At 60.8% G+C, this 20,881-nt stretch overlaps 2 protein-coding genes across 3 annotated transcripts; both read left to right on the top strand.

The window, feature by feature from the left end:
- The first annotated feature begins 1,400 nt into the window (after positions 1–1,400).
- SCMH1 (Scm polycomb group protein homolog 1) lies at positions 1,401–17,692 on the top strand. Of its 2 annotated transcripts, XM_029081190.2 has the most exons (16): positions 1,401–1,464; positions 6,876–6,961; positions 7,280–7,470; positions 8,097–8,165; positions 8,280–8,303; positions 8,481–8,551; positions 8,942–9,176; positions 9,259–9,347; positions 9,950–10,193; positions 10,423–10,673; positions 10,873–10,999; positions 11,802–12,002; positions 12,230–12,412; positions 15,987–16,142; positions 16,345–16,487; positions 16,810–17,692. In XM_029081190.2, the coding sequence occupies exons 3-16, from the start codon at positions 7,458–7,460 to the stop codon at positions 16,933–16,935; spliced, it is 1,932 nt and encodes a 643-aa protein (XP_028937023.1). In that variant the 5' UTR covers positions 1,401–1,464; positions 6,876–6,961; positions 7,280–7,457; the 3' UTR covers positions 16,936–17,692. The 2 variants fall into 2 exon arrangements, with proteins under 2 accessions (XP_028937023.1, XP_028937024.1); XM_029081191.2 differs by lacking the exon at positions 8,481–8,551.
- An 822-nt stretch (positions 17,693–18,514) lies between these two features.
- SLFNL1 (schlafen like 1) lies at positions 18,515–20,708 on the top strand. The gene is made up of 3 exons (XM_039914281.1): positions 18,515–19,000; positions 19,717–20,271; positions 20,406–20,708. The coding sequence occupies exons 1-3, from the start codon at positions 18,515–18,517 to the stop codon at positions 20,628–20,630; spliced, it is 1,266 nt and encodes a 421-aa protein (XP_039770215.1). The 3' UTR covers positions 20,631–20,708.
- Positions 20,709–20,881: the final 173 nt, after the last annotated feature.

The raw sequence follows: 20,881 nt of genomic DNA, 5'->3' as shown, positions 1-20,881 counted from the left end.
AGCTCACTCCCCTTCCTACCTCACCTCACTGATTTCCTGCTACAGCCCAGTCCAGACACTTTGCTCCTCTAATGCCACCCCACTCGTTATGCCTTGATCTCATCTATCTTGCCCAGATCCTCTCTCTGCCCTGGAAAGACTGTCTGTCATATCTGACAGACCGCCGCTCTCCCCACCTTTAGTCTTATTAAAATCACATCTCCAAGAGGCCTTTCCTGATTAAGCAATCTTTTCCCCAACTCCTCCCTTTTGCAACACCTACGCACTTGGATCTTTAAGCATTTGATATTAACTCCACCATCAGCCCTAAGGCACTTATTTTCATATCCATAATTTATGTGTTTATTTTCGTGTCCATTTGTCCCGCTAGACCGTGGGCTCCATGAAGGCAGGGAATGTGTCTACCGTTACGCTGCACTCTCCTAAGCACTTAGTACAGTGCTCCGCAGGTAGGAACCATTCAATGAATATAACTGATTGACTAAATCCCGGCCCTGCCACTTGTCTGCTGTAGGACCTTGGGCAAGTCACTTCACTTCTCTGAGCCTCAGTTACCTCATCTGTAAAACGGGCATCTGAGACTGTGAGTCCCACGTGAGACGGGGACTGTGTCCATCCCGATTTGCTCGTATCCACCCCAGCCCTCAGTACAGTGCCTGGCACGTAGATACCGTGATGAGGAGGAGGAGGAGGACGATGTGCGGAGCGCTGTACTAATATCTCGAGAGAGTACAATACAACAGAGTTAGAAGACACATTTCCCGCCCACAACGAGCTTTCGATAAACACGAATGGTTATCGAGGGATTGATTGATCTCTTTACTGTCTACCATCCCTCCCCCTGTAATTTAACGCCTGTCTCCCCCTCTGGATTGTAAACTCGTTGTGGGCCGGGAACGAGTCCGTCATTCATTCATTTATTCATTTAATAGTATTTATTGACTCTGTTGTACTGTCTTCTCCGAGCGCTTAGCACACAATAGAGAAGCAGCGTGGCTCAAAGGAAAGAGCCCGGACTGGGGAGTCAGAGGTCAGGGGCTCTTCGATTCCCGGCTCTGCCACTTGTCGGCTGTGGGACTGTGGGCAAGTCACTTCACTTCTCTGCGCCTCAGTTCCCTCATCTGTAAAATGGGGATGAAGACTGTGAGCCTCACGTGGGACCACCTGATCACCCTGTATCTCCCCCAGCGCTCAGAACAGTGCTCTGCACATAGTAAGCGCTTCACCAATACCAACCTTATTATTATTAATAGATTCCATCGCTTGACTGATCGATCGATCGATGGAAGAGGCGCCCGACAAGGACAAAGAGGTGGGGGGAGAGGAGAAGGCCCCGCCCCTCCCCGGGCGAGGCCTCGCCCCCTCCCCCGCCGCGCGCGCAGGGAACATGGCGGCGGGAAGACAGTGAGCAGGTCCGAGCCCCGCACCCCGCACCCCGCGCCCCGCACCCCGAGTCCGCCGGAGGTAAGAGCCGGGCCCGGACGCCCGCTCCGCTCCGCTCCGCTCCGCTCTGCGCCGCTCCGGCCCGGCCCGTCCTGTCCTGTCCTGTCCTGTCGTGTCCTGTCCTGTCCTGTCCGCGGGCCCGGGGCTGCTGCGGGCCGGCCCGCTCCCTTCCCCGCCTCGGGCAGCGCGGGCCGCGGCCTGCCTGTCCACCGCCCGCCCTCCCGCATCGGGCCGTCCCGCGGGGCCGGGGGATCGGGGCGGGAGGCCGGGGACAGGCAGGATTCGGTGCCTACACATGCGTGCGTGTGGGAACACGCCTGAACGAGTGTGTTCACGCACACGGGGCCTGTCCAGAAGGAGCGGGGTCTGGCCGCGCCCGCCCCGTTCGGCCCGGGACTGGCAGGAGGGACGATGCCCGCCGCATCCCGGTCCCCGGGGCTGCGGGGCCTCAGCCCCGCAACTCTCCCCCCTGCCGCCAGCCGGGAGAGAGGCTCGCCAGGCAGCCCCGCGACCCCGGCCTGGGCCGGCCCGACCGGGGCCGGGCGTGGGCAGAGGCCGCGGGACGCTTGATTAGGTGGTTGGAGGATCGGGCCCCCGCGAGTCGTCAAGCAGGCCCCGGGGTGGCATTTTCCAGATCCCCAGGGGTGGCACGGCGCAGCCCAGCCCAGCGGAGGGAGGGTGGCTCGGGGCCACGGATCCTGTGCTTGGTTCTGTCTGAGCTGGGGGGGAAGCCGGCGCTTGGGCCCAGCTGAACTCGGGGACGAACCAGCTCCCGGTCTTTATGTTCGACCAGTTGTCATGTGTGCTGGTTGCTGGCACCAGGCACCTTAAACGGCTTGCCAGTGTTGGGTCTGGCCCGACAAGGGGCTTCCCACAGACCGTCCCTTTCCCCCTTGGCACTGAGTCCCGCCCTGGGGAGGGGAGTAACCGCCCGTGGGCGTGTCCCGCTGCTTCATCCAGCTCGGGGGGAGGTCACAGGGCCGGCATCGGGGCTGGGCAGAGGCGAGTGTCGTCGCTTCCTGCCAAGCAGGACCATCCCCATAGCTCCAGTGGCCACCTGCTCCCCAGTGGGCCTGTGGGCGCCCCTGGGCCGCACTGCGACCCTGGACGGTGTGGGTCAGCCCCTGTGAGCGAGCACCGCCTTCTGCAACTGATTCGTCTGGGGGAAGACGTGCTCTGCCCCCCAAATTCCAGGACTCGACTCCGGTTGGGAGCAAGACCAGCATTGGGCCCAGCCCAAAGTGGTCCCCGGCTGCCACGACGGAAGGCCCGTGGGTCCCCGTGGCTCCTTTGGCCAGAGCAGTCACTCTCTAGGCCCAGCCTGGCGCTCATCAGACGTCACGCTCGTGATTGTTGTTCCTACTTTACAGTCAGTCAGTGAATCAGGGGTGCGAGTCCAGGGCCTCTTCACTTCCAGGCTCCCTTCCTAGTGCTTGGGATGGTAACAAGAGGAGCAAGACTCGTTCCCTGTCCCCAGGAAACTCAATCTAAGTGGGGGAGGCAGACAGATTATTAGCAAATCAGGAAAAAGAATAAGGATGCAACAAGAACTAGTGCATCTGTGTCAAGATGAAATAGTTGGATAAAGTACAAGAAAATCTATAAACAAAATGAAACTCAACCTAGGAATTGGCTATAGTGGCCTGCTGCACTCCTTCCTATGTTTGGGGAGGGAAAAGGAATGGGGCCCACGACACTACTGTAGGCTGTTCATTTCTGGTTTTCTATCAGAGAACACAAACCCTACCAAGTACCGACTCTTCCCTCTCCGTCCTTGACTTTTTCCCTGCGTAATGTTCTGGCACAGTCCCTCCAACACCTCTGACTCTTCCCCACAGCCATCCAGCATGGACATTAGTCCATGGGCCTGACACAACCCCTCTGGGCCTGCTGGTTTTCTGGCAGCACAGCTCAATCAATCAATCATATTTATTGAGCGCTTACTGTATGTAGAGAGCACTGTACTAAGTGCTTGGGAGTGTAGAGTATTGCAGAGTTGCTAGACACATTGTCTACAAGGAGTGTATGGTCTAGAGGGGGAGACAGATATTAAAATAAATGATCTATATGTATATGAGTGCTGTGGGGCTGAGAGTAGGGTGAATTAAGGGTAAAAATTCAAGTGCCGGCACGATGCAGAAGGGAGAGGGAAGGTGTCCTGGAGGAAATGTGCTTTTAATAAGGCTTTAAAGGTAGGGAGAGTAACTGTCGGATATGAAGAGGGAGGGAGTTCCAGGCTAGAGGCTTGACATGGGCAGGGAATCAGCAGCGAGATAGACAAGATCAAGGTACTGAAATCAGGGAGGTAAGGTAGGAGGGGGAGAACTGATTGAAAGCCTTAAAGTCTATAGTGAGGAGTTTGTTTAATGTGGAGATGGATGGGCAACCACCGGAGGTTTTGGGCAAGGGGGAGGCAAGGACATAACTTTTTTTTAGAAAAGTGATCTGGGCAGCCAAGTGAAATATGTACTGGAATGGGGAGCAAGTACTCAATAAACACCATGGATTAATTGGGAGAGATGGGAGGTAAAGAAGTCAGCAAAGAGGCTGCTGCGGGAATCAAGGTGGAATGGGATAAGGGCTTGGCTTAACATGGTAGCTGTTGGGATGGGAGAGGAAAGGGTGGATTTTAGAAATGTTGTGGAAGGTTGAACTGACTGGACTTGGTGACAGATTGAATATGTGGGTCTCCCCCGCTCTAGACTGTTGCTCGTTGGGTGGGGAATGTCACTATTTATTGTTGCGTTGTACTTTCCCAAGTGCTTAATACAGGCTGTGCACACAGTAAATGCTCAAAAAATAAGATTGCATGAATGAATGAATCACATTTATTAAGCGTTCACTGTGTGCAGAGCACTGTACCAAGAGCTGGGAGAGAATACACAAGTGGGAATTAGGGATGATCTGTAAAAGTGGGTCATCCTTTCAATCAATCGTATTTATTAAGAGTTTACTGTGAGCAGAGCATGTGGAGTAAGGAATATCGAGGGATTAGGCTACGGGTACGCATCTTCTGAAAGTTTAGAGCTGTGGTACAGCCTAAGGCCCTGGTTGTTTTCCTACCCGACTCTTCCTTTGTGTAAAGTTTAAAAGGAATTGGGCCCTCAGGCTCCCTCAGGGAAATGTCAGGAGAGGGAAGAAGAGGGGAGGGGAAAGGAGGGGCTACCCCAGCTCAACTCGGAGGTTCTGAAACTTCACCAACACCTTGCAGAACCAAAACTCCCTCAAGGGGGGCGGGGGGGCGGTGGCAGGGCGCTTGCCCCCCTAGCCTGAGGCTTTCTTAAATACTCGTTCTCCCTCCCTCTTAAACTGTGAGACCCATGTGGGATTAGGACTGTGTCTGATCAGATTAACTTGAATCTACCCCAGTGCTTAGAACAGTGCTGGACATATAGTAAGCGCTTAACAAAATACAATCATCATCATCATCATCTTCCCCAGCACTGGGCACATCGGAAGCCCTTAACAAGTACCATTATTATCATTATAACGGTTCTTATTGCTGCCTCTCGGGAGGGGGTGGTCACAAGGAGACTGCTTGGAGACACAAGTCTATGTTTGGTGGTGGGGAAAGCTTTTTTATTAGCTTGACATGCAGCCAATTCAGGCTTTTTTTTTCATGGTTTTTGTTAAGTGTTTACTATGTGCCAAGCACTGTACTAAAGGCAGGGGTAGATGCAAGATAGACAGGTTGGACACAATCCACGCCCCACATGGGGCTCACAGTTTTAATTCGCGTTTTTACAGATGAGGTAAGTGAGGCACAGAGAGATTTAAGTGACTTGTGCCAGGTCTCACAGCTTTTGCGACTCTAAACCGATTTTCCTTTTCCTCTCCTCCAGCTTTCTCTTTTCTCTTGCTCTCCTACTGTCTCTTATTTGAGAATTGCCATTTCCCAGCACTAGGCCTATCCCTGTTGGCTCCCACTCCAGCTGGCAAAAACGGTCTGGCAGTGGGCTGGACCAGGATGTGGGGGTTGGGCAGGGGTAGGAGTGGGACTGGGCATGGGGGACAGGGCTGAGGAGTTGTTCCTAGTTCGGCCCTGCCCGGGCAGGCCCTTTTCTTGCCAGAATGGGAGGAAAGGGCCTCCCCGGGTCCCACTGCCCTCCCCGGGTCCCAGCGCCCTCCCCTGCCAGAAGGGGAGAAAGAGGCCTCTCCAGGTCCCGCCCCTGGAACCAGCAACCCCCAGAACCAGCAGCCCCTGCCCCAAGGAACTGATCTAGAAACAGTCCTTGGCTCTGAGGAAGTCCCACTTTGTCCCTCTCCAGATCCGTTCCCCATTACCCAGACTCCCCCACACCACACCTACCTCCATCTAGCTCTCACCCTGTCCGGCCAGCCCACCCTCCAGCCCATCTCCACTTCCCTCTCCTCCTCCATTCCTTCCCCGCAACACCTTGATTCCTCTCCTTAACTCCTTCTCTCCCTACCCGTCTGCCACTTTCCCTGCCTCCATCTCCCCATCCCCGAGTTTTCTCCAGACTGACCTGCCGGCTGCTGCTTCTTCCGAGATGTGGGAGGAGGTGGGGAGCAGAGGAGGCTTTCAGAGTGTTCCCAGGCTGCCTGTTTCTGGGTTGGCATTGCCCACCGGGGTTTCCAATCGGTTCTCCAGCCCGGGGCTCCCTGAACCGGCGGGTGCGCTTCCTCGGCTGTCCCGGTTCCTGGGCCTCCATCTCCATTAGTGCAGAGCAGGGGGCAGAGCGGGAGGATTGGACTTGAGCCTTGCAGCTTCCTTGCTGTGGGTGTGGCCGCTCGTCTGGCCTGTCCACCCACAGTGGAAGCCCTAATGCTCTGCGCCTCCTTCCAGCTCCCCATTTCTGAAGCTGCAAATTGACACTTCAATTTCTAACTCCTGGTGGGACCTTTCAGAGTACGGGCTTGGGACTTCAGCTTCGTGACTTTGGGCAAGCCACTTAACTTTGCTGTGCCTCAGTTACCTCATCTGTAAAATGGGGATTAAGACTGCGAGCCCCACATGGGACAACCTGATAACCTTGTATTCCCCTCCAGTGCTTAGAACAGTGCTTGGCACATAGTAAGCGCTTAACAAACAAATACCATCAGTACTATCCTGGGGTCCCCCATCGGGTCCCAAACCAGTTCTAATCTCTGGTAGGGCCAGACCCTGGGTTCTCAGAGGTGGGAAGCTTCAACTCCGGTCGGCAAGTTGGCTGTGAAGGGCAGGGGAGTGGGTGGGAGTTAGCCCCAGATGGGGAGTCCGGCAGGAAGGAGGCTGGCTGTTCCCTGACCTAGGGCCCAATAGACCATAAACTCCGTGAGGGCAAGGAGCTAGGGCATGAGCAAACTTTAGTGTATTGTATTCTCCCAAGCGCACAGTGCAGCACTCTGTATATAATAAATACCACTGATTGATGATTGACTGACCTTGGCCCTGGCCCACCCCACACTGACCTCTTATCTCTGGATCCCAGCTCACCCATTCGCCTGCCCTCTCCAAGGAGACGCTGCCCCTGTTCGGAGGCCGGGGCTGGCGGTAAGATGCGGACACTCCAGGAAGGTGAGTTCAGGCTTGCTGGGGCTGTGGGCATGGCAGGGGGCTGGGGGATGGAAGGAGGAGGAGGATAAGGGAGGGAGGAGGAGCGTCCAACATGGGCCGGCGGGGATCTGCTTTTTGCCGTCATGATTCTCCCTGGCCTATTGGCGCCGGGCCACTCCGGCTGTGGCTCAGGACCGGGCCCGGCTCTGCCCCTGCCTGTCCCCCCCGGGGGCCTTACCTGACGGAGCATGTCCTCAGTACTTGCCACAGCCCCACGGGGCAGGAGACCCACGTGGGATCTGTCGACTTGAGCCCACCTGGTACCTTGCCCCCTCTCAGGGCTCCCCGAGCACCGTCTGCCAGGCCGAGACGGCAGGAGCGATTCTCTCCACCGGCCTGATGGCGGGACGGACGTCCAGGACGGCTAACTGACTGGCCAAGGCCGCCCCGTGCCGTGGGAGCTGAGGTGGGGGCAGGGGCCGGAGCCCGGCCCGCGCGTGGCTCAGCTTCCCAGATCATGCTGCCTGGCGGTGAGTCCTGGCCTCGCTTGCCGTGGGCTGGGGGTGGGGCCCTGGGCCGCCTTTAGCATCCAGCTGCGCCTCACTGGCTGGGCTGGGGCCAAGGTTCTTTCCGGGTCTTGGTTTGGGTTGGGGGGTGGGGAGGGTGGTCTCGTTAGAGCCAGAATTACAGCTCCTCAGGCCAGACGGGACCTGAAGTCAGAGGGCAGTGGCCCTGGCAGCCGGTCCAGGCCCCTGGAGGCCAGAGGCACAGTGTCACCAGCTTCCAGGCTTCTTCTCTGTGCCTCCCGGCTGCCCGCCCACCTATCCGCTTGGGAGTGGCTGAGTGGGACCAGACCTCAGAGCAGCCCACTGGCACGAATCTGTGCTGGCTGACCTGGGGAGCCACAGTTCAGGATGGCACGTGGGCGCCCCCCCCTTTCCCTTCCCCCCGGGACTGGTCCCGTTTTTATTTATTTCTATTTATTTATAAATTTATATTAACGGCTGTCTCTCTCTCTACACTGTAATCTTGCTGTGGGCAGGGAATGGGTCTGTTTATTGTTACATTGTACTCTCCCACTTAGTACAGTGCTGTGCAGACAGTAAGTGCTCAGTAAATACGACTGAATGAACGAATTAATCTTCTGCTCCCGCAGCACTGGACTGGAGAGATGGGAGAAAGCCCAGGTTCGGCCGCCCCGCCCAGCCCGCAGCCCCCTACCAAGGTAAGAACGACCCTCTCCCTCTCCGGCCAGAGCGGGGCAGCGGGAACCCGGCCGAGGGTCGCAGCCCCGGGGGTGTCAGGGCGCCAGGCTGAGTCGGTCGTCTCTCTCCAACAGAAGCCGCTGACCTCTACGAGCTGGGTAAGCTGCTCCCCTTGGGGAAAGGCGGGCCGGCGGGGGGCACCAGTTGGGCGTGACGTGACTCCGGTGGGGCGCGCAGTGCTGGTGGGGGCAGCGCTAACTGAGGCTGGGGAACGTGGAGCTGGGGCTGCTTCCTTGCACTTCCTGTACTGCAGAGTTCCCTTCCCCTCCCCACAGGTCATTTCACTTGGGATCAATATCTCCGTGAGACCTGTGCAGTTCCCGCCCCTTCCCACTGCTTCAAGCAGGTCAGCACCCACCAGTGGAGCATGCTGGGCCTGGGGAGGGGGCAAGGAGCTGAGCCCAGGGGAGGGGCAAGAGGCTGGGCCCAGGGAAGGGGCAGGGGAATGGGTCCAGGAAGGGGGCATGGGGCTGGGTCCAGGAAGGGGGGCAAGGGTCTGGGTGCCAGAGGTCATGGGTAGAGGCCAGTGTGTTGGGGGAGTGGGCAGTAGGACAAGGCTGGTGGGCAGCCTCCCCATCCCTGTGGCCACTGAATCTGGGACACAGGCTTTCACACCTCTCCCAGGTTAATGACCTCTGTCCATATCCCCAGTCCCACTTGGGCTATGGGCCCTTTGCCCACTGATACCCCAGCTCCATCCCTCCTCCTCCTCCTCCTCCCCCCCCATCCCCTCCAGGCCTTCGCACCCCCCAGCAACGAGTTCCAGATCAGCATGAAGCTAGAGGCCCAGGACCCTCGCAACACCACATCCACCTGCATCGCCTCTGTGGTGGGGCTGACCGGCGCCCGCCTGCGCCTGCGCTTGGATGGCAGCGACAACAAGAATGACTTCTGGCGGCTGGTGGACTCAGCCGAGATCCAGCCCATCGGCAACTGCGAGAAGAACGGGGGCATGCTGCAGCCCCCACTGGGTATGCCCCATCCCCCCGACCCTGACCCCCAACGGTCCCCATCCCTATTCCCGCCCTTACCGGTCTGCGTCCTGGGCCACAGGGTTTCGGCTCAACGCCTCCTCCTGGCCCATGTTCCTGCTGAAGACGCTGAACGGAGCGGAGGTGGCGCCAGTCCGGATCTTCCACAAGGTGCGCCCCGAGGAAGGGTGGGATGGGGTCGAGTGGGAGGTGGGAGCTCCCGCCAGCTGCGTGACCACATTGGGCCTCTGTTGCCCCTCTGGGAGCTGGAAGGAGCAGGCTGGCCTCCCAGGAGAGCTAGGCGGGCGGAAGGGCAGTGGGGAGGAAAGGTGGCACCAGACCGACCTACTTAAAGTAAATTCTAAATTCCAAAAGGTGAGAGACCAATGGGCTCTCTGAGGCTGTCGTCACCCTCTGTGCTCCGCCCGAGAGCAGTCGGTCAATCGGTCAATCAGTGGTATTTATTAAGCACTTAAGCACTGGCGAGTCTCTGTGGGGGAGGCCTGGCCTAGGGGGCCCAGAACAATCAAGGGGTGAGAACGGGCCGAGCTGGGCTGGGTCATGGGGCCGGAGAGTCAAGGATGGCGAGGGGAGTCAGGGATGTGAGTTGGTCCATCCCCAATCATGAGAACGGGAGTCCAGGAGGGCCACCAGCACCCAGTTCCGTCCGACGGCCCTTCGAAGGCCAAGCGGCTGGGGGCCGAGCCAGAGGCGGCGACGGTCCCAAGGCAGCCCCAGCCCCCAGCTTCGTCACCCTCCGATCCCACCCCCAGGAGCCCCCCTCGCCGTCCCACAACTTCTTCAGAACAGGGATGAAACTGGAGGCCGTGGACAGGAAGAACCCGCATTTCATCTGCCCGGCAACCATCGGCGAGGTGCGAGGGGCTGAGGTGCTTGTGACGTTTGACGGCTGGCGCGGTGCCTTTGATTACTGGTGCCGCTACGACTCTCGGGACATCTTCCCCGTCGGCTGGTGCTCGCTGACTGGAGACAACCTGCAGCCCCCCGGCAGCAAAGGTGAGACCCTGGTCCGGAGGCGAGCTGAAGGAGCCGCCGAGTCCGGCACTGAGCCGAGGGAGCCGCCGGGCTCACCTGCCGACGGAGCAGGAGCCATCTGCCCGTCGGTCAGTCTGGGGCCCTGTCCCTCACTCCCCCACTTATGGCTCAGGTCTGCCAAGGGTGGGGAGGGGTCCCCACTGGCCGGGGAGAGGTGGGGTGGGTCCTGACGCAGAGCATCTCTCCGCAGTCGTGATTCCCAAGACCCCCGTTCTCACCGCACGGGATGCAGGCGCCCAGGAGCCCAGCCTCCACGGTGGTGCCAAGCCGGGCCTGGGGCCGCAGGGGGCGCTGCAAGCGGGGTCCCGGGGACGCAGGTCGGGGAGGAGGCGTGGCCGACGCACGCCCAAGACCCTGATCCACCCCCCTGCCCCTGCCCCTGCCCAGCCTGTGGAGCCACTGAAATTCGCCAGGAAGCGGGGCCCCAAGCCAGGCAGTAGGGTAGGCAAGGCCAGGGCAGGGGTGGGGGCGGGGGAAGAGACTGGAGGAAGAGCGGGGGTGGGCCAGGGAGGGAAGCAGAGTGTGGGGTGAAGGGAGCGGAGCTGTGGGGAAGAGTGGAGAAAGGAAGCCGCCCCTTCCCCCCCCACCTCCCCCCGAACCCATCCGTAGCGGTGAACTCTTCCCTTCCTGGGTTGGACAGCGGAAACCCCGGCCCATGCTGGACCCGGTGCCCACGTCCCCGCCCACCAGCACACCAGAGCCGGACACCAGCACCGTGCCCCAGGCCGGCGCCACCGTCCCCAGTTCTGCCTTGCAGGCCCCCACAGGTACGATGCTTGGGGGGCCCCTGGGGAGGGGCGTCGAGGGAGGGGCCTCGGGGCAGGCTGAGCGTGGTGCAAGGAGGTGTGGGAGCTCAGGACCCTCTGCCTGAGGAGCAGGAGGACTGTCCAGTGGCAAGTCTCCAAACCCACAGGGGTCGGCATCAACTACTTTAGGCTCCTGGGGTATTGTGGGAAGGGAAGCAGCATGAAAAGAGCAGAGGCCTGGGAATCAGAACTTGGGTTCAAATCCCGGCTCCCACTTGCCTGTTTTGTGATCTTGGGCAAGTCGCTTCACTTCTCTGTGGCTCAGTTTTCCTCAGCTGTAAAATGGGGATTCAATATCTGTTCTCCCTCCAACTTGGACTGTGATCTTCATGTGGGGCAAGGGACTGGGTCCGACCTGATTGATTTGTATCTATCCCAAGTGCTTATAATAATGCTTTACACATAGTAAGCACTTAATAAATACTCTTAAAAGGATGGAATGTTTCAGACCCTGGGTAGCAATCCACTCTAAATGTGGCCAAGCCCCCCACAGCTGGCCAGAGCCTGAGACACCCCCCCCCCCGGGGGCTTGCTGCCCGATGAGCCCAGGGTGACTGTGGTGAATTCCCAGAGCCAAAGGATGTGGCACCTACAGGCAGCGGGCTTGGCCGGTGAGGGCAGGCTCTCTCTGTGCCCATCCAACTCAGTGGAAACGGGGTGGAGGGGGAGGTGGGCACATGCGCAGAGTTTTCCTGTCCCTGGACTGGCCCACGAGTTCCCACCCTGAGGCCCGTCCCCCTGGGCCCCATGTTCGTGTCCACAGTCTGTATTTACCTGAACAAGAGTAGCAGCCCTGGCCCCCACCTGGACCGGAGGAAAGTCCAGCAGTTGCCCGACCACTTTGGGCCAGCCCGAGCCTCAGTGGTGCTGCAGCAGGCAGTCCAGGCCTGCGTCGACTGTGCCCATCACCAGAAAACCGTCTTCAGCTTCCTCAAGCAGGGCCACGGTGGAGAGGTCATCTCAGGTCAGCCCAGCCGGCCCCACCTGCTTCCCTGCCCCTCGCCCAGTTTCTCTGCTGTCTTTCCCTGCCCCTTCCCCAGTGTCTCTGCCATCTTTCCCTGCCTGCGCCCAGCACACCCCCGGAGCAGCGCCATTCCCGCTCCCTGGCCCGCAGTCCGTCCCGGAGAGCCAGGGGTGGGAGCAGCCGGGGGCGGGCAGATGATGATGGGCGCTGGCTGTCCTCCTCCCCAGCCGTGTTTGAGCGGACCCGACACACCGTGACCCTGCCGGCGGCCAGCAGCGTCACCTACGTCCTACGCTTCCTGGAGAAGCTGTGCCGCAGTCTCCGCTCCGGAAACCTCTTTGGCCACCAGCCCTTCAGCCGTGGCCCCCCGCCCCGGCCCCCCGAATACGGCCCCGACAGGTACCTACCAGGTAGGAGCTGGGGCGGGGCCTGGGTATTGGGAAGGGGAGGGGAGGAGAGGGGTGGGACTGGGGCAGAGGGTCAAGCTCCTTTTGGTTTCCAGGGAAATTGCCCTGCCTCAGCCTCTCTCTTCCCCTTCCCCAGGGTTCCAGGAAGGGCCAGTTTCTGGCGGTGGCGGGGGGAGCCGGGTGGTCAGAGTGGGCAGGGAACATGCACAAGCCCCAGATCCTGGGTCGATGCCCACGGTGGAGCTCAAGGAGCCAGTGTTGCTGGGGAGGGACCGAGGGAGATGGCCGTGGGGAGGAGGCCACTGCCACCCTGTCCCTCCCGGGATCATCCACAGCTACCCACCTGCACTCCATGCCCCCCCCCCCCCCCCATTAACTCCAGCCTACTCCCTCCAGCCTATTCCCTTCCCCCGCCAGGGGAGGGTGGGAGCGAGCAAGGGAAGGAATGGAGATCCAAAAGATGTCTCTCACCCATATGTGGCCTTCTTGACAAGGTCAGTTCCGAGGGCCACATCCCAAGCGGTGGCCATCTTGGAAAGGTCAGTAGGCCAGCCACAAGACAGTGCCTCACCTCGATTACCAACTAAAACTGGGCCTGACCAGGTACCCCCAAGATTGCAGAAATTGTCCCACCCTCCCATTGGATCATGTGGCACAGTTTCTCTGCCACGCCCACAACTGCCCTGCCTCTCAAGGCGGGCTCCTGGTGTGGGGGAGGAGGGCCGTTCCATAGTATGTACTGAGCACCTCCTGTGTGCAGACCAGTATACTAGGCACTTGGGAGAGTGCCGTAGAATTCCGAGATGAACCCTGTCCTCAAGAAGCTACTCTACTGGGGGGAGACCAACACTCAAACTATAGAAAGGAGGAAGGACGAGGAGATATGCTTATGAGTTAGGGTTGAAAAAGTTACATAAACAGGCACTCAATATGGAGGTACCAAAGTACATGAATGGCACAGTGTTAGGATGAAGTGGCAGCTTGGTGGGGATAGAAACTGGGGAAACTAGAAATTAATCAGAGGAGATAGGATTTCAGAAGGATTTTGAATATGGATTGAGAGGCCCAGTGAAGAGGTGGGCTTGAAAGCAGAGTGGCCTAGTGGATAGAGCACGGGCTTGAGAGTCAGAAGGACCTGGGTTCAAATCCTGGCTTCGTCACGTGTCTATGTGGTCTTGGCCAAGTAACTTTACTTCTCTGTGCCTCAGTTCCCTCGTCTATAAAATGGGGATTAAGACTGTGAGCCCCGGGTGGGACAGGGACCGAGTCCAACCCAATTACTTGGTATCACCACCCCCCAGCACTTAGTATAATGCCTGGCACATAGTAAGTGCTTAACAAGTACCACAGTTACAGAATTATTGTTATTATAAGTAATGAAGAATGTGAGCTGGAGTGAAGTGGGAGAAGAGAGTGGATAAGTAGAAGAGAGAAAGCTGATCGTCTCCTGCTTGGTGTGGACAGGAGTGAGCAACCATGGGAGGTATAAGGAGTGGGCAGATGGGCAAGAACAATGATTCTGAAAAATGATTTGAGCGGCAAAGTGAAGTATGATTGGAGAGAGGAGAAGCTAGAGCCAAGGGTAAACTGAACTGGGCCTGGACCAGAGTGGTAGCTGTTGAAATGAAGGGGTTGGCTGGGGGCGGGGGGAGGGGTGTTCTGGCAGAAGAATTGGCAGAGTGTGGTGACAGTGAATAAAGGGGTTGGGTGGTGGAGAGATGGAAAGGATGGTGGGGATATCAACGGTTGACTGAGTTAGGTGGAGGAGAGGATTTGGAGAAGGAAGTTTTTTCACATCCTGAGTTTGAGATCCTGTGGGAAATACATGTAGTTGTTGTAGCAGGTGTGTTTATTGAAAACCCACTCTGAGGCGGGGTGCTTAACTGGGAGCTTGGGAAGTACAGAAGAAGGGCACAGTGCCTACCTACAGGGAGCTTACACTCTAAAGGGGGAAGGAAAGAATAAATATATTTACAACCAAAATGGTCAAAATAAGGAGTTGGGTATACAAATATATTGGTAAGTGCCAAGGTAGGCATAAATAAATTCATAAGTGCTAGAGTTGACTGAAAGATTGCTGGGATTTAATCAGGGAAGGTTGGCTGGAGGATATGGGATTTCACGAGGCCACGGACTTCGGGGAGAGTTGTGATCCAATGGATCCGATGAAGGAAGGAGCTCCAGGAGGCCAGGGGAACAGCAGCGGCAGTGGGAGAGGAGAGAGCCAGGTCCTGCTTCCAGGTGGGTTGGGAGGAACAGAGACAGAGTTGGAGAGGAGCAGGTAAAGAGGGCAGATCTGTGATCAGTGGTAAAATGGGGCCAAGAAGCACCTATGCCCTGGAGAGAAGAGGAGTTGAGGGCCAGGCTAGAGAGGGAGATTGGGGGTCATCTGCATAGAAACTGAGAGCAGATGGGTTCCCCAAGAGTGAGTGTAGAGCAAGGAGAGCCAAGAGGGATTAGGACAAAGTAGAGTCTATGAGATTTGTCCAGAAGGAAGCCCTCTGGCAGAGTGTGTCCTTAGAGGGGAAGGGAGAAAAGTGGCTGTTAGGAGAGGCTTGGGCCTCGGACAATTCTCGTTCTTTTCCTGGAGATTGTAGCACTTCCCCCTCCTCCACTATGTTCCCATCACACCATCCAGAGCCAAACCTCTTAACCCACTGGATGCAGGCTCTCGAGACGGCCAGTCTCCGGGTGGGCAGGAGAGATGTATCTTCTTCCAAGGAACGAGGATTTGGGTTCCTTCCTTTAGTCACGGAGAAATGAGGCTTGCCAGCCTGGGTCTTCACCCAACCTAAGGTGGAGCAAGGGACTGGGGAGCCAGCGGATCGAGGTGCCTGGTCGGCCCACGTCAAAGAAGCATCAGCAGAAGAGGGTCTCGAGGGTTGTCCCACCTGACCTGTCAGCCAATCCAATCCTGATTATGTCACGGGAGGGTTTCAGTAGGGAGGGGGCTGTCCAGCTGTCCAGTGTCCACCAAGGATGGCCCTCAGGACATGGATTCAGATCGCTACAGGAGAGGCTGAACCAAGGAAGAACCCTGACGGCAGACTGGAGGAGAGAGACTTCCCCTCCCATCCCCCGACCCCGGTAGACATCGGCTCCCTCCCCTAAGCCTGAGGAGAAACCTGGAGACAGGTGGAGGGGAGGACCTTGGGCTCTGCTGCCAGTCATCATGCGAGTCACTGTCTCCCCAGAACACTTCCATACAAGTTCCCTGGTCTACAGGTGGGGACTCTGAGGCCCAGAGAGGTTGAGTCACTTGCCTATAGGTCCCCCAGGAGCCCAAAAGCAGAGGCAGGCCCGAAACCCGAGTTCCCTAGCGCCTGGCCTGTTTTCCTACACTCCTTCCTGAAGCAGGAGGAGATGCTGTTTTGACTGTCCGGCGGCAGGGAAGGGACGTGTAGGTGGAGACTCTGCAATGGGGTGACTAGCTTTGGGACAGGGAGCCGGAGCCTGGGCAGCGGTAGGGGAGGAGAGGGTGGTGGGGTCTCAGAGGATGACGGCCCTCTGCCCCCTCCCCTCCTTGGGAACTAGGTTTTGTGTATCAACCTCCAGGATCCCACTTGCTCCCTTTCAGGTGAGCCCTGCGTCCTGGAGCCCATGGATGGGGCCCTGGACGCCGTCCATGCCACCAGCCCCGGCCGGCACTCCCGGACCTTCCGGACACCAGGGCACCGCCCTTTGCTTCCGCCGTCCAGCCTCTCTCACGCCCTGCGCCGGCCCTGCCCCGGTGGTGAGAGCCCCGCTCGCTCGGCTCCCATCCTCCACCCTCTTCCTCCCAGGGGGTCGCCCTCTCCGCCTGAGCCAACGGGAGGGGAGGCAGTATGTCCTGCCACCCTGAAATACAGGCGGGTTCCCGGGGGGGGGGGGGGAGGGGGGTCAGCCCACCCCTCCCACGCCCTTTCTCCCAACACCCCCACACCAACTTCTCGCAGGCTCCGACAGGTACCTGGGTTCCCGGGGTCCGCTGCGCCCGGGCAGCCGGGAGCCGTCCACCTGGACCGTCGAGGACGTGATGCAGTTCGTCCGGGAAGCGGACCCACAGCTAGGCCCCCACGCGGGCCTCTTCCGAAAACACGTAAGGAGGGGGTTTCGGGCCAGCGCCGGGCGGGCGGCCTGCCCGCTTCTCCCCCTCTTCCCGGCCCTCCCAGATGGCCGTGGCTCCGCGGGGAAGGGAGGTGATGGGTGGGCGGGAGGGTGGCGCGGCTTTGCGGGAGGCCGGGACTCGGACCTCCCCGGGGAGCGGCGGCGCTCGTGACCGGCAGCTGCTCCTGCCATCCCGCGGCCAAAGCGCGACCCCTTGGCCCCGGCCGGACCGGACCCTGCCCGGGGGGCGGGGCGGCGGGGCAGCGCTGCCCGGAAGGGGCGGGCGGAGGGCTGACCTGCCCGCCCCCCCGCAGGAGATTGACGGGAAGGCCCTACTCCTGCTGCGCAGCGACATGATGATGAAGTACATGGGCCTCAAACTGGGCCCCGCCCTCAAGCTCGGATACCACATCGACCGGCTGCGGCCCGGCAAGCCTTGAGGACCGCAGGGAGGGCGCCCGGCCGGGGCAGAGCACGGACACCATCTCCCCCTCCACCCCGTGACCCCAACCCCTCCACCGCCCACCCTTCTGTGAAGGAACCAGGAGGGACCCGGGGCAGTGGCCTGCTTGGCCCCCGCTGAGGAAGAAGCGCTCCCTGCGCCGCCCTGCCCCTTTGCCCCGAATGGAGCCGTGGAGACCGCACTGCCCAGGCCCCCTAGCGTGACCAGAGCGGGCAGAGAGTGGCCGCTCTTCTGGGCACCGGGATGGGCCCTTGCTCCTCACCAGCCCCCTCCCCACAAAAAAACTGACTCTTCAAGCTTCCTTTGATAAGGTTTTTTATTGTTAATTTATTATCTCAGACCCAGGCAGATCCCCTGTCCCTCCGATGCCCCACTCCCTCCCGACCTCCCTTCCTGCTGTGGGGTTCCCGCGCGGCCACCACTGGGGAGGGAGGAGGGGGCCGGGGGGAAGGCTGCGCCCATTGTTCCCGACCCTCGGATTTCTCTTCCGTGTTTGAAAGGGAAAAATCTCTCTGGAGGGGGCGGGACTCGAGCCCGGCCCCGGCCCCATCCCTCGGGAAAGCGAACGAGCAACAGCCTCAGGCGAGGACCCAGGGAACCGGGAGCAGGGCAACCCTAGGCCCAGCTCCAAGCCCCTGCTCTCTGCCCTGTGGCGGCAGCTCCGCTTCAGACGCCGCCTCTGCACTCATTTATGTGGATTTGTTTATAAATAAATAAAATCCTTGCCAACCTCTGGTGCTAGCGGGTGGAGCCAGAGCAGCGGGGAGAAGGGTCGGTGGGTAAGAAGGGACCGAAGGTGGGTCAGGAAGAGGGAGAAACAGTCTGTGCACACGAGTGATTGCCAGTCCGATGGGGCAGCCAGGCAGGCCCATCTCCCACCCAAGCCAACTAGCCTGAAACCCGCGAGGTGGGAACGCGTTATGCCGTTCCTGCCCGAGGGGGCGGGCGGGTTTGATCTGGGTGGGCTGGAGCTTTGGCGGGGAGGACGGTTTCAGGATGATGCTGATTAGCTCGCCCGAGAGCTACACACCCGGACCTCTGGGCACAAGAGGAATAAAACTCAGACCGGAAACGCCGGACGAGCTTCGGCCTTGTCCCCTCCGCACCGGGAGACCACGTGTCTGTTGGAAACGGTTCGGTCACCCCTTCTCCTCGAAGATCCAAGGTTTCTCCCTCCCCTGCCCCCAATACACACACACGCGGTCTCCGCCCGCTCCCCGAGCTAGGGGGTTTGGGAGCTGGACCCGGAGTGGGGGGAAAAGGCGGCCCTGGCCTTGGTGAGATCACAGTGGGGAGTGGGAGACGGCGGCTCTGTCATCTATCCTTTGGCCCTTCACCCCGCATCCCAGAAGAGTGCGTGAATCAGCAGCGTGTGCGTGGCGGGGGGGGGAGTGTTGGGGGTGGGAAGAGTAAGGGCCAGGGCTAACCCCGGTCTAGCGGCCCCACGGTCTCGCTGACTTCGGGACCGAGATGCCCGTCACAAGGCGGAGGGCGGGGCCCGGCCCGGCCCCGGCGGACCCCGGCAGGGGCTGAGCCCGGCTGGGAGCGGCCGGGACATGGAGGGGGCTGCGGGGCGGGGGCGGGGGCGGGGCGGCGAGGAGACCGGGGGGCCCCCAGCCCAGGAATCCCGCCCCTCGCCGGAGCCCCCTACCCGGCCTTGCACCTTGTTTGTGGGGAACCTGAACCCTCAGTTCCCGCGGACCGTTTTGGCCGGGGCGCTGCAGGTCGGGCTGGAGGAGCCGAGGCCGGAGCGGGTCGACGTGGAGGTGGTGCGGCGCTCCCGCCTGGCCTACGCTATGGTGCGGGTGCGGCTGCCCCCCGGGGAGACCCCGGCGGCGCTGGCGAAGCAGCTGCAGGCGGCGGCCGAGGAGCGGCCCATTCTGCAGGAGCTGGCGGAGCGCGGGAAAGTCCTGGTGGTCAGCGAGAGCTGGCGGGGGGTTCACGAACCCCAAGGCGGCAGAGGACTAGGCCGTGCCAGGCCTGAGGGCAGCGTACCGCTTCCGACGGTTCGAGGCCCCGCGGCAGAGGTGGGAGGGGCCGGCCCGGGGCACCGGGCGGGGAGGCCGGGTGGTAGGAGGGAGTCGCGGGCCTAACCTGCCAGCTCCCCGGGGAACAGGGCAGGAGCAGATTCGGATGGAATTATTCTGATTATTATTAGAGGGAATTCTCTCGGGGACGGGCGGGATGCTGCAGAGTACCTACTTGCTGACCGCCCCGGCCTATTATCTGGTTACCCACCTACGGACCTACCTGTCATCAGCCCAGGAGGATTTCCTCGGTACCTATCTACCAACCTACCTACCTAGGGGCGGGCACCTGGGTACCTACCTACCTCCCTGCCCTCCGCCCGGGGCGGGTAGCTGGCTACCTACGCACGTGCCATCAACCCAGGCCGGGTACCCACCTCCCGGTTAGCCAGTTTTCCTTCTGTCGGAGGACAGGGGTGCAGGGGAAAGCCCTGATCTCCCAGAAGCTTGGCAGGTCCGGCTGCCCTCCCCGGGTCCGCAGGGGCGCGGGGCCTCAGCCTTCTTACCCTCCCGGCCCCTCTCCCTCGCAGCCCGACCCGGCGGCGAGCACGGTGCACCCGGCCACGCCTCCGTCGCCCGCGGCCCGCTCTCCGCCCAGCCGGAGTCGGCGGCGGGAGGAGAGGCCGGAGGCGGCGGGGGAGGAGGAGGAGGAGGAGGAGGAGGAGGCGGAGGGGGAGCGGCGGGGGCGGGGGCGGGGGCGGGGCTCCCCCGGTCTCGTCCGCCCGGCCTCTCCCCGGCCGCCGGGCCCGCTGGCGGGCACGCGCTCGGACAGCGCCATCGTGCGGCAGGAGATCGTGGGGCAGGAGCGCCTCTTCCTGGGCTCCAACCTGGGCTGCGAGACGCGCAACGTGGAGTTCAAGCGCGGCGGGGGCGGCTACCTGGGCCGCACGCTGAAGCATCACGTGCGGCGCTACGCTTGCGCCTTCCTCAACGGCGAGGGCGGCAGCCTGCTGGTGGGCGTGGAGGACGGCGGACGCGTGCAGGGCGTGTCCTGCGGCCCCCGCGACGAGGACCGCGTGCGCCTCCTGGTGGACGCCGTCCTCAAGGGCTTCAGGCCGCAGGTCTTCCCGGACGCCTACGCGCTCCACTTCATCCCGGTGGTCCAGCCCGGGGCCCCCGGACCGACCGGCGCCCCCCTCAAGGTCATCCGGCTGAGCGTCCACACCCCCCGGCCTCAGACCGAGCCGCTGCTCTACGAGACGGACCTGGGGGAGGTGTACCTGCGCCGCGAGGGCAGCGTCCAGGGCCCGCTGACGGGATCCGCCATCCAGGAGTGGTGCCGGCAGGTGGGGGCGGGGGCCGAGGGTTAGAGGCGGGGGGGGGCCGGGGGCCTGGGGCCGGTGGGGAGGGGACCGAGGCCCCGATCGAGCGGGGGTGCGAGCGGGGCCGGGAGCCGAAGCCCAGAGCACGCTCCCTCCAGAGGTGGACTGCCGAACTGGACAAGCTGCAGGGGAGGCTCAGGGCCCTGGCGGCGGAGAAGGAAGACCTTCAGCAGCAGTCCCAGCAGCCGCAGTCCCAGCAGCCGCAGTCCCAGCAGCCGCAGTCCCAGCAGTCCCAGTCCCAACAGTCCCAGTCCCAACAGTCCCAGTCCCAACAGTCCCGGCAGCAGCGCCGACCATGCTCCCACTTCTGCTGCGTCCTATGACCTGCCGGAACGGGTGGAGGGTGGAAAGGGTGGGCCGCGATGTCTATTTTCAAAGTAAATGTCTGCGTGCGCAGCTCCCTGTGGTAACAGATCCCGAGCTCACCCCTCTGGGGGCACAGGGATGAACTGCCGGGCCGCCCTCCTGCTCCGGCGAGGGCCTCGGTCCTTGCGGGCCGTCGGGGTGCTTCAGGAAACAGCAGTTCCCCGCTCATCTCCTCCCTGGCTCAGCCAAGGTCAGCCCTGCCCAAGCG

This window comes from Ornithorhynchus anatinus, chromosome 16 (assembly GCF_004115215.2).
Source record: "Ornithorhynchus anatinus isolate Pmale09 chromosome 16, mOrnAna1.pri.v4, whole genome shotgun sequence".
Taxonomy (NCBI): domain Eukaryota; kingdom Metazoa; phylum Chordata; class Mammalia; order Monotremata; family Ornithorhynchidae; genus Ornithorhynchus; species Ornithorhynchus anatinus.
The sequence above is the reverse complement of the archived record's forward strand: the minus strand, read 5'-3'. Positions and strand labels throughout refer to the sequence as shown.